We start from the raw sequence: 13,100 nt of genomic DNA, 5'->3' as shown, positions 1-13,100 counted from the left end.
AATATGTTTAGGAATACGGGGCTACATAACACGAGGCTGCTGGAACTAAAAAAAAAAAAATAATAATAATGTAAACTTGTAAAGGAATATGAAAGCAGTCAGTTCAGATCCAGGGCAACACAGGGCGAGTATGCAAGGAAGAACAAAAGGATAGTAGGGTTGTGTGTCTACGTCTTTCATGTGGCTACTGACGTGGGAACCGCCCTAGGCCATGTATAGTAGCAAGAATCTACGAAAGGAGACAACCTGCAGTCCATAGGCGGGGCTGTGAAGGAGGACGGGTACAAGAGGGAGGATGGAAGGGCGGGTGTCTGGCATTCTCAAGGGGCTACTGACGCGGTAACAACCATTGGCCTTATATAGCGGAAAGAAAGGAGTCAGTTCCAAGGCGGGGGTGCAGAAGTGAACGGTCTATGGGTATGGGGAAAGACAAGAGTGGGTTTTTGCTTCTCATGGGCCTAAACTACTGAGGCAAGACCCAGAAGTTAGTCAGTTTTGGGAGCACCGAGGGAGAACGAGAGTGTGAAGAACAGAAGGGTGGGAAGAGAGGGCGTCTGTCTGTCCGTCTGTCTGCCTGTCTCTCCGTGGCGGTCTGGCAGCCGTATTTCAATTATCTGGTGAAGCCACGCGCCTGCAGGGGAGGCTAATGAGGGCATTTTTCTCGTGTGCGTATCCGCGGCGGACGTGAGATAAAATCACCATCGGCGTGCGGCGCTGCTACACGCCTCCCAGCACCGCCTCCTCCACCACCTGCTTTATTATCTCCCGCCGCCGCTTAACCCGCGTCAGGGGGCGGCAGGAACACCACCATCAAGGCTCGAAACATGGCTCTCCGCCCTTCTTTCCTTCCTTCCTCCTGTCCTCCCTCCCTCCTCCCAGCACGACACCCGACGACTATAAACCACCTCGGAACCAGCCGTGATGGACCTGCTATCACTACTACCACTCCTAACGCCACTACAACAACCACCACTACTACTGTCCGTGGCTTTTCCTCTCTATCTACTACACACACACACACACACACACACTGGCGAAACACGGCACCTCACACCACCACCACCACCTCCTTCCTACACATGCACCGCCGCCAACACCTTCCTCGCCACTGTTACCAACGCACTCCCACGCGCCGTCCATTGAGTGGCGGACAATATCATACTGTTGCAATCATCCTCTCTTAGCGCGGGCCACGGGGACGGGGATATTGGGCGTCAGTAATGTGTAAAGTAAGGCTTGAGGAGGGGCTCGTGACAGGCCTTTGGCACGGGGCCTGAAGGGAAGGGAGAGGAAGAGAGAGAGAAAGAGAGGGAAGGAAGGGTAAGAGAGAGGGTGAAGGAAGAGGGAAAGGAAAGGAAGGAAAGGAGTGTTGGGGAGGGTGTGTGAATATGTGTGAGGGAGGATGTGAGAGGAGGGGAAAGTGCGTGAAGGACGGGAAGAAAGAGAAAAAGGATGGAAGGGAAGGACCTGATGTAACAAGTGTCTGTGTAAATAAAAAAAAGGTTTAGAGCTTTAGATGGAGAGAAGGAAGTGGAAGAAAGAAGAACGAAACGGGGAGGAAAGGAGAAGGAAGTGGAAGGGAGAGGGACGAGGAAGAGAGGAAGGGAGGAAAGAAGGGGAGAGTGACGTAGTAGGGTGCGAGAGACGGAGAGGGGAAGGGAAGGGAAGGAAGGGAGGGTGCGCGAGGGAGAGAGGGGAGAGGGGCGGGAGGGGAGAGCGCTGGCGGGCGGGCTGGCTGGCTGGCGTCGCTGTAGGTCTGACAAGTCTCATTAGAGAAGCGACAAGAATTTGGACACCTCACCGCAGATACCAGATCAGATAACCTCGGGGCCCGCCTGGCGAGGGTGTGTGGCGGAGGGGCGCTGCTGCCTCGCCTCTTGTAGCAGTGGTGGTGGTGCTGCTGCTGTGTAACTTTTACCGTGTGTGTGTGTGTGTGTGTGTGTGTGTGTGTGTGTGTGTGTTGCCCTACAGTGTCTTCTACATACATACACAGGAACAAATACATACATAATCATATTTTTATCTCTGTCAGTTGAATAAAAGAAAGATAATCTGACGCAATCCCACCGCACCCAATCAACTACCACATCGATAGGTATACCTAGATCAATAGATAGATACTCAGACAAAAAAGAGAAAACACAATAATGGAAAACTCAAAATACGAGTGGCTTGAGGCGAGGTGTTAAAGGGAGGCAGGCTGGGCAGGCAGGTAGGTAGGTCGCCAGGTAGGTAGGTAGCCAGTGAGCCCGTTTAAAAAAGCATGTAGTCAATAAAGTTTAGCCGCCCCTTATCTGCTGGCTCGGGCGAGGGAATGAGGGCGGGAGGCTTCTGCTGGCCAATTAAGAGGCTACCTACCTGCCTGCACCTGCCCTCGCATCACCACTATCACCGCCGCCATCACCACTCCCATTACCAACAGCACCGCCACGCCCCGCCCCAACCACAGTCACTCCCATTACCATATTTATCTTCCTCCTTGCAGCCACATCACCATAACCATACCCATCATCACCACTATCAGCAGCACCATCCCCGTCACCATCGCTTCATCAAACCTTCTCTTTCCTCCTCTCTTCATCTCGCCTCTGTATTTTACTAGATCATAACCCACAGTCACTTTTTTTTTCTTTCCTTACTTTATCCACTTTTATAGTTGCGGCCGCGTCACCATGATCTCACCTCACCATTACCATTTCCACCTACACACATACCCATACCTACCGAACACACCTACACACAGACGTCCACACCTGCTCATCACGTCATCGATACACTTCTCCTCCTCCTCCCCCTCCTCTTCCTCCTCCTTTCTTCCTTACTCATGGGAACTCAGGATCGACAATACCACGCCGCGAGGTCTCAGGCTATACCCAGCGGGAGAAGAAGAAAAAAAGACGCAGCAAAAAGCCTCTAATAGATTTAATAGAGATATAGGAAAGCGCCAGTTTGGTTGCGTGGTTGTGGATGACGAGAAAAAGACGGCGCGGCAGACGTGTCATTATGGCGAACACTCTGGATAACTCTAAGTGGCGGGTAGACAAATGCATGAAAGATGGGGGTAGGGGGGAGGGGGGAAGGTGGTGATGGGGAAGGTGGGTGGTGGTGGTGATGGTGGGTGATGAGAGTGGTGGCAGGTGGATTTGGTTGACGGAGGGAGAAGGACAAGAGGTGGAGGGTGAGGTGGGGAAAAAGAGTGGGTTGAGGTGGAGAGAAAGAGTGGAGTGGGGTGGGGGAGAGAGCATGGGAAGAGGTGGCTGGAGTGGTGGATAGGAGTGGTATAAAGGGAGGGAGGCGAGTCTGGTGGAAGAGTATGGATGACAAGAGAAGGAAAGGGGACAGGAGGGGTGGTGAAAGTGGATGTGGATGGGTGAAAAGAGTGGAGGGGTAGATGACAAAGTTGTTAAGGGGTGGTAGATGGAAGGGGGGGGGAGGTGACCATGGTAGCAGGAGGGGTAGGGGGTGCTTTGGGAATAGGATGCAGGGGGGTGGTCGGGGGAAGGTGATAGGAGAGAGTGGGATGGGTGGGGAATGGAGTGTTTATGATGATGATGATGAGAAGGAGGAAGAGGAGAAGGAAAGGGAGTAAGAGGAGGAGAAAGAAAGGGTGCTTGAGAAAGAGATGGAAGGGTGCAGAGAGGGAAAGGGTGATAATGAGGGTGAGAAATATGAAGGGGGGAAGATGATCAGAGGAGAGGAAGAAGAGCTAAATGTAGAGGAAAGGAGGTGGTGAAAGAAAGAAGGGGACGGCGTGGAGGGGAATGAAGGGTGGAGATGATCAGAGAGGAAGAGGAAAGAAAGAAGGGGAAGGGGTGGAGGGGAATGAAGGGTGGAGATGATCAGAGAGGAAGAGGAAAGAAAGAAGGGGAAGGGGTGGAGGGGAATGAAGGGTGGAGATGATCAGAGAGGAAGAGGAAAGAAAGAAGGGGAAGGGGTGGAGGGGAATGAAGGGTGGAGATGATCAGAGAGGAAGAGGAAAGAAAGAAGGGGAAGGCGTGGAGGGGAATGAAGGGTGGAGATGATCAGAGAGGAAGAGTTAGAGGTGGAGGAAACGAGGTAGTGAAAGAAAGAGGGAGATGGGGAAGAGGCAGGGGAATTGGGAAGGGGGGGAGCGGAGGGTGAAGCTGATCAGGTGGAGATGGAGGTGGTTGAGTTAACGAGGTGCTGAACGCTGCCGTGTGTGACGCAATAGCTTATCCGCACTTATTCTTGTTCTTTGTGTTCGTATACTTTCTTTATGGGGCCGGAAATGATTCGCACTTGCAAGGAATCGGTCCCGGAGTGGTGGTTAAGGACTATTTAAAATCACCGACGGACATCTGGAGTCACCAAGCGGCAAGAGTCGGCAAGAAGCAAGCGTCCCCATCAACCCTCTTACTTCCCTCTTTCTACAACCATTCCTCTTGGCTCTTCACCATGCGCCTTGTTAGCTCATGTTCCTACGGCTAAAACAAAGACTAACAAGACCTAACAACCTGGTATTTTTTTTGTTTCCTCTATTTTATGGCCCTTTTCTTCTCCGTTCCTCCTTTTTTTTTTAATTAGTTGTCTCCTGTGTTGTAAAAAAAGTACATCACCTAGGCCCCTTTGGAACCGAGTCTGACAATCCTGTGGTGTCTCTATACTGTTTTTGTAGGAGTTGGATGTTGTGTTTTTAATATATACTTTTGTTCAGCCATCAGTCCGTCTCAACCGTAAAAGGAAAGACTGATCAAATTTCCTTATATAGACGTCAGGGTATCCACAAACCCATTTAACATCACAACACCAGACCGCCTGCATCCCCAAAGACATGTTGTAGAATATTGCAAGGAATATATATATGTAGCTTTTCGTTTTTGCTGTGTCCTTGGTGTGTCTACCGTAAAACGACATCGAACTCCTATCTAATTTCGTTATATAGACGTCAAGGTATTTCACAAACCCATTAAACATTACAACACTGGACCCGCGGCTTGTCCAATCACGCGAGGAGGATTGCAAGGGATATGAAGAGTCCCCGCCGGCCACTCGCTGCTGCTGCCCCGGGCGAGTGTGACTTACCGAGACGAAGTAATCCGCGCCGCGTGTGATATATCTGCTACGAATGAGGCGAGACATCAGGCAGCGGATATGAGCAACGCAAGATTATTAGTTTCGTTTCTGATTTCGCATGAGTTGTTACCCGCCCTTGTGACGACGCCGCTGCCTCTGCAATGCCTCAAACAGCATCTAATAGGGAACGTGGGCGCTTTAACTACTCAAAAGGGAAACTAGGGAAGGAGGAAGAGGAGAAAGAGAACCCGAACTATAAGATAAGAGAAGAGTGAGACAACCAAGCCAGTCTAATTTACCCGCCCTTGTGACGACGACGCTGCCTCTGCAATGCCTCAAACAGCTTCTAATAGGGAACGTGGGCGCTTTAACAATACTCATGAGGGAAACTAAAGGAAAGGAGGAAAACGAGAAAGAGAACCCGAACTATAAGACAAAAGAAGAGTGAGATAATCAAGCCAGTCTAATTTCCTACCACGTTGTTCTGCATTTTCCTCAGGAGCTCAATTAACTCGTCTCCGCCACGACAACGCTGAGCCCAAGAGGGAAAAAAAAATAGGAGTGAGAACTGTGATTGTATGAACGTATCTGATTATATAACAAAGACAAGATTATCCGTGGTGTATCTGTATCTGTGTGTGTGTGTGTGTGTGTGTGTGTGTGTGTGTGTGTGTGTGTGTGTGTTAGGATAGGAAAGCATTCAAAGCCACACGGTGTTTGCAGCGGAACGCACACTCAAGGAAACAAAAGAACAAGACACATTAACAAGGTCTGACGTGCCGTTGTGTCTACCTCATCCAGCGTGGGAGGGAGGGAGGTAATCCTCCAGCAGCGTGTATGGGCTGACCAGCGTTCCCGTGACTAAAACAGCGCCCACATCAATATACAGGCATCGGAGGCCCTCATGTCGGTATTCTTAAACGCTTTCATATCTCACATCAACTATTTACAAAGGTTGAAAAGGTGATTAATCGGATTCTCATGAGTGTTTTTTCAGGTTCATGGTACAGAAGAAAGGTCAGACTACCACCAGGGCCATTAAACTACCCCTAGAAATGCCCACAACTCCTACGAAAGCCTTGTCCAATACATGTACTTGGGCGGCGAAATGTTTAAGAATACGGGCTTTTTTTTAAGATTGATATTACTTAGAAAGGCCGAAGACCCCAGAGAATGCACGCTTGTCTTCCCCTGGCAAAGAATGACTCATGTATCAGTCCGACCTTTTACATTAATACTTCCTTGAGGGCTTGAGATTGTTTCATGGCGATTGTATCTGCAGACTGTTTCAAAATACCTCTCAAACCTAATTTACTCGCTTTTGTGGCCTCTATACTTTTTTTGCGAATAGACCAGTGTGTGACGGGATTTTGGTCTTGTTTTATAGTTAGCATCGTCATTGGTCTGGTACCTTGCTTATAAAAACTCTCTTTAACCCGGTAGCAGCGACGGGGCAAATTTGTGTCTTTACCGTGTAGCAGCGACGGGCCACATTTTTGCCATGATAAATACCCCCCAAAAATAGATGATGCATAAACTGATCACAAATGCGTTGATATATATTATGAAATGGTTTGCGTGAGTGATGATTTTTTTTATTTATTTCTCGCTTAGAGGGACCATTAAGAAACATGATCCCTGCAGCTACCAGGTTAAGTGGGTGGTAGAGACAGCGGAGGAGGAAACAGCGCACGGAGATGAACAGGAGATGGACGGAAGGACGGAGGTCATCTTCGTAAGCGAGGGGTGCATAGACTGACGAGTGGACATGATTATAATCGGTTCAATGGTCTCTACAATATAACAGCGCCCACACTTCTGCACACAAGTAGCATGTCTAAACCTCCTTCTAAGTGGACCAGCGTTGCCAGATTGTCGTACTCAGCCTCTTACGTTTGCCGATTTCCGACCCAAAAACTGCCTCCTCGACCCCAATAACTGCTCTGCCCTTATATATAGTTATCGTTAAAATGGTTAATTATTTGTGTTTTTTTGGAAATAGCTGTGGCTCAGAAACCGGTAAATACGAGGCTCTGAGTACGATAATCTGGCAACGGTGAAGTGGACGGTATATAGAGGCAGTGCAGGAGGAAGGGCACTCGGGAAGGACAGGCGACGAGCAGGAGAGCTGAGCCATGCGCGTGGACGGTCGGGATGAGGTGGCGGCGGGTGGTGTGAAGGGCGAGACGGGGGCGGTTTGGGGCGTGTCGATCCCCCGCCGGCCGAGTCTTCCGCAGCGGGAATAATCGGTCTTAACGCTCACACAATGCTGCCTACGAGGTGGCCGGCGCGATAACTTTCTTAGAGCGGACGGGGCGTGTCTGGCAGCGGCGGGGAGCGGATCAAGTGCTCAATTACAATGCAAGATCTGTGTTCCGCGGCGCAGGGCGAGCGTGTCACCTTTAGGCCGAGGTGTCATTGCGTTGGCTAAGCAGCAGGTGGGCGGGGCTGTTGGCTGGCGCGGGACAATGGTGCTTTGTCCCTACACGGTATTATGCATGTCCGTCTTGTTGTGTTCTTCCTCGCTGGCTGCCACGGAGGGATGAGCGTGCTGGCGCCTCCACTCAGGGGATCCCACTGGTGTTGAGGGAGCGAAGAGATCTGATGAATAATAAAGTCAGAAACGATATACTTGCTAACCTTACTTGTGCGTGTTGTGTTGTGTTGTGTTGTGGTGTGGTGTGTGTGTGTGTGTGTGTGTGTGTGTGTGTGTGTGTGTGGTCGGGTGTGTGACATATGAAGGATAGTTTTTTTTCTCGTCAACCTTCCTCCACGCCATTAATCACCATCGTGCGTCACCGTCGTTATGCAGAATCATTATCACCACCATCACCACCACCACTGTCACCACGCCCACCATCACCACCACCACCACCACCACCACCACAGTCATTACTCTTAACATATTCATAAAAAAAACATTAAAATTACCCAGAGATATGCAATTCGGTAAGACAATAAGACTAGAATATGAATTAATCTTTTCCTACTCCACTACCACCAGCTCTTCCTCCTCCTCCTCCTCCTCCTCCTCTTCCTCCTTTCTCCTCCTCCTCATTATCATCATCACCATCATCATCATCGTCATCGTTACTAGCTTGCTCGCCTCTTTCCTTCTCGCTATTTTCATCTCGACTCAACACCACCACCTCCTCCTCCTCCTCCTCCTCCTCCTCCTCCTCCTCCTCCTCCTCCTCCGCCGCCTCTAACCATCCGTCTTCTTTCTCGCTTCCCCCTTTCCTCCATTCCAATGTGTGTGTGTGTGTAAGTAATTAAGTGTGTATAAGTGGAGGAAACGAAACCAAAGCAAAAATAATAAAAAAATAGAAGAGCCAACAGCAAGAGAAGGGCATGACTGAGAATTATTAAAGAATGCGAAACAGCGGGAGGAGAAGGAAGGAGGAATTATAGGAGGAAGGGAGGGAGGGAGGGAGAGGCAGGTAAGGTTGTGCAGGTGTGCCGTGTCAGGTGGGGGACGCACGGCCATCACGCGGGGCAGGTAAGCGGCCCATCAACGCCTCCATTACGTCAGCTCTGAGGCGCCGATCACGCGTTGCGCAAGGACACACGGCGAAAATAGGCGTGGTTATGAGGAGGTGAAGAGGAGGTGACGTCTTCTGGTTCTTGTTCATTATTTTTCATCTTTTACTCCTGCTTCTTGTCTTTCTTGTCTTTTGTTAGTTATTTTTCATCCCTTACTTTTCTTTTCTTCTGTTTTCAACCATTCTTTCTTTTCTACGTCTTCTAATTTTACTACTATCTTTTTTTTATTTCTTGGTCTTTTGTCTTCTTCGTCTTCGTCTATTCATGATTTTTTTTTTCTTCTTTTGTCTTTTTTTCATATTTGTCTTCATCTTCGTCTATTCATGATTTTCTTTTTTCTTCTTTTGTCTTTTTTTTCTTGGTCTGTCTTCTTCGTCTTCGTCTATTCATGATTTTCTTCGTTTTCTTCTTTTGTCTTTTTTTTTTACTTCCTCTTATTGCTCTTTTGTTCATGTTCTTTTCGTTCTCGTTGTTTTTGTTCTTGTTCTTCTTCGTCTTCGTCTTTTCATGATTTTCTTCTTTTTCTTCTTTTCTCTTTTTTTCACCTCCAGTTATTGCTCTTTTGTTCTTTTTCTTGTTCTTCTTCGTCTTTGTCTTCTTTTCCGTCTTCTCATCATTATCATCATTATCACTGGTGAGCATTTATTGTTCAGTGATAACACGTTAGTCATCGTACCGGTTGACAGTAACAGCGGTGCCAGTAACGGCGCTCTAAATACGACCTGAATGTCCTTGGCCAGAGAATCTCGTAATTATCTTCGCTATGTGGCCGATCGGAACACGTTACTCTCTCTTGCACTTACTGCTATGACTAAGAAGATAAGGGTTCTTTTTTCTACCTTGCGCGCTCTCTCTCAATCTATCTATCAGTTTATCTACCACTCGCCCTGTTTATCTATCTACTAATCTATTCATCTCAAGCATCTATCCTATTCGTTATCATGATAGAGGTTTTGAACTGGTTAGTTTTTGTGTGCCGACGTTTTGGAATATTATATGACTGCCAATAATTACCATAAAGAAAGAAAAACTGGGTCAAATGAATCCCTGTCGAGTTTAGGGTAACGTGGGAATCTTTAAAAATTTCAGCGATCATAATAAATACTCTTTTTTTCCACTATACTCGCCGGTTTAAAACAAAATACAAAACCATCAGCATATAAAAAAACGATTCACTTCTGGACTCCTTTCAACTTCGAGATCCGATTCTTTTCACCCCGTAACGAGCGCAGTAACCCTTTCAGAGCGGCGTTCATGGCCAGGCGAGCAGGCCGTTGATAAAGTGTTGCAGCGAGTAATGTTTATGTGAGCAGCGCCGCCATAAACACCGCCTAACGACGCCCCTCGCAATAAACAGGGTCACTCGCTCGGGGCTTGAGGAAAAGGGGACCGACATGTGAACAGGGGCGAGGCGATCGTGCTGGTGCCGGGATATGCCTCAAGTCCATTCACACATCACATAAAGACCATGAAACTGCCCTAAGACCTTGACATTGTGTGTGTGTGTGTGTGTGTGTGTGTGTGTGTGTGTGTCCATTTCACCTCACTCGCTCGCTTGGGACTAAAGAAAAGGAGAGCACCATGTGGATAGGAGTGAGGAGGAGTGGGTGAACGTGCGAGCCATTCCATTCACACATCACATAAAGACCATAAAACTCCCCTAAGACCTTGATATTGTGTGTGTGTGTGTGTGTGTGTGTGTGTGTGTGTGTGTGTGTGTGTGTGTGTGTGTGTGTGTGTGTGTGTGTGTGTGTGTGTGTGTGTGTGTGTGTGTGTGTGTGTGTGTGTGTGTGTGTGTGTGTCCATCTCACCTCAATTACTCGAGGCTTCAGGAAAAGGAGAAGGAGAGAGAGCTGCGGGATATGCTCAAGCCCATTCACACATCACAAAAAGACCATGAAAATTGCCCTAAGACCTTGATAGTGTGTGTGTGTGTGTGTGTGTGTGTGTGTGTGTGTGTGTGTGTGTGTGTGTGTGTGTGTGTGTCCATTTCGCATCACACGCTCCCTCGGGACTTGAGAAAAAGGAGACCAACCACCATGTAAACGGGAGTAGGGTGACCGCTAAGGCTACCAATGCTTCAAGTCCTTTCAAGCCTCTACTCTTATAAGACGTCAAGATCCCATAACTGCTCCATAAGGTGCGTGTCCCTCTCGTAACGCAGCCCAACACGGATTAAAAATGTCATCACGAGCTCCATGTAAACGGTATAGTGAGGTCATCTTGCAGCCGTTACATATGTGAAGTCCATTTACACGTTGCTAGATATATAACCTCATTTGGCCACTCTACTTTATTTTAGAGAAGTGTATAGAGGGGCTTTTTTTTAACTATTTTTATATTTTTCTTCCCTTACTCTAAAAAAACACAAACAAAAAAACGGAAACTACACAGATCTTGAGGTTATGTAGCTTTTTTCATGACGTAATTCAGTGTTACATCACGACCCCACCACCACCACCACCACCTCCAACACCACCACCACTACCACCATCACCTCCACCACCACCATCACCATCACCTCCAGCACCACCACCACCCCCACCACCTCCAGCACCAGCTTTGTCATTGAAACCAGCAAGGCCATTGTGACAAACACGACACACTAAATCACTGACGCACAGGACGGCAACGGAGATTTTTTTGGTGCAATTCTCTTCTAGTCGGATCAACGTTGACAAATGGGGAAAATGGCTTGAAAATTGAGCTCGCATTAGGGAGGCTGAGAGCAGATGATGGTTTCTATTATCAACAAGTGACGAAGTGAGTTAAGCTGAGACAGATCATCCGCTGCTCCATCACGATCCCACAACACCCACGCTTCAGCACCTCGACCCGTCTCCGCCCACTGCGTTGTGTCCACCGAGTATGACAAAGATGAATCCTCCATCCATCCCAGCACGTCAACCTCCTTCGTTTGTCATCTAGCCACACACCCATGCACCCACGTGACCTGATGTCCTATTTAACACACACACACACACACACACACACACACACACACTCGTACCCTAGTTTCTCGCCCTCACAACTCACTCACTCACGACCTCGACTAAGGGGACATTTGGCATCCCTCGGGGGCCATTGGTGTTCCTTTGATTTCCACGTCACTTCTCGGCGCGTGAGACAGCCGCTGACTATTACCGTGTTGAGAGTGAAAGGGAAGACAATAAGAGTTAACTGCTATTTCTACCACTACTACTACTGCTACTATCACTATCTGGACACCTCTCCTCCCGAAATTGACCTCTCTTTCGGCCACCTCCTTGGATTCTTTTAGGGAGCAGCGAGTAGCGGGCTTTTTTTATTATTGTTTACCTTTTTTGTGCCCTTGAGCTGTATCCTTTGTTTAAAAAGAAAAAAACTACTGCTGGTGTCTGTTTCTCACGGCCGTTTTCTCTCTTCCTCAGACGCATGTTCCCCACCGTCCGCGCCTCCTTCGTGGGCCTCAAGTCGGAGCAACGGTACTCGGTCCTCCTCGACATCGTGCCCGTCGACAACAAGCGCTACAGGTGAGTCACTCCTTGCACCCTCCAAGCATACCTTGGTAATACGTGGATGCTGATGCCCAGACACACACACACACACACACACACACACACACACACACACACACACACACACACACACACACACACACACACACACACACACACACACACACACTAAGAGGTATAAAGAAAGAAAAAAAGAAAGCAAGGCAGGAAGAAGAGAATATATTAAAGAAATTTAGGAATAAAATAAAGCAGGTCGACAGGAAGGAAGAAAGAAAATAATAGAAGGAATATGGGAGGGAAGGAAGAACACACACACACACACACACACACACACACACACACACACACACACACACAAAGGGGGAAACTCTACACTCTAGCATGACTGGGATCTCTTGCATCACTTCAACATGTTATTACAGGTTTATGTGGAATCACGGCTGGACTAGAAGGTCAACAGTAATATCGTATAAAGAAGAAGATCCCAGGAGGCGAACAGGACCACAAACGCACAAACTCACATACAGAAAACCTATGCATTACCTGAGACCTATTCCGCCATGCACCTGTACGCGTTGTTAGTGAGTTTCGTTGGCTCGTGGTTGGACTGGAGGGTTAGATTCTGTTACTGAGTTAAATGTTGTGATAGTCTTACTTTCAGGTGAATAATTAAGGCCTATTGCGCCATGGACCTAGGTGTGCTGCTAAGTGGCTATGTTAGGTCAGGGATAGGCTTGGATTAAGATTGAGGGTTACATATTACCGGTATAGAAGTGATACCACGTGACCAACAGCACCTCACACACACCTCTGCACCATGCATGACTATGGGACCTGTTGCATCACCTCACACGTTACAGAAAGGTTCATGTTAACTCACGGGTAGACTTGAGGTTTAGTTATCGCACAGAGTTACTATTAAAGGTGTTCCCATGTGATCGACAGTACCCCTCACACAAACTCTCATCATAGCTAAGTCCTGCGACACCTCATATACACATTAGCGGGCTATGTCAGTTCGCGGGG

At 48.2% G+C, this 13,100-nt stretch overlaps 1 protein-coding gene across 2 annotated transcripts in view; it reads left to right on the top strand.

The window, feature by feature from the left end:
- Window positions 1-13,100, top strand: part of LOC127006141 (T-box transcription factor TBX20-like) — a 138,004-nt gene that overhangs the window by 83,319 nt on the left and 41,585 nt on the right. For both annotated transcript variants that reach the window (XM_050875674.1, XM_050875673.1), the window contains exon 3: window positions 11,988-12,089. In XM_050875674.1, the coding sequence (XP_050731631.1) occupies window positions 11,988-12,089 (102 nt within the window). The remainder of the gene's footprint in view (window positions 1-11,987; window positions 12,090-13,100) is intronic.

The sequence above is a fragment of the Eriocheir sinensis genome, chromosome 32, assembly GCF_024679095.1.
Source record: "Eriocheir sinensis breed Jianghai 21 chromosome 32, ASM2467909v1, whole genome shotgun sequence".
Taxonomy (NCBI): Eukaryota; Metazoa; Arthropoda; class Malacostraca; order Decapoda; family Varunidae; genus Eriocheir; species Eriocheir sinensis.
This window is presented reverse-complemented; position numbering and strand designations above follow the sequence as displayed.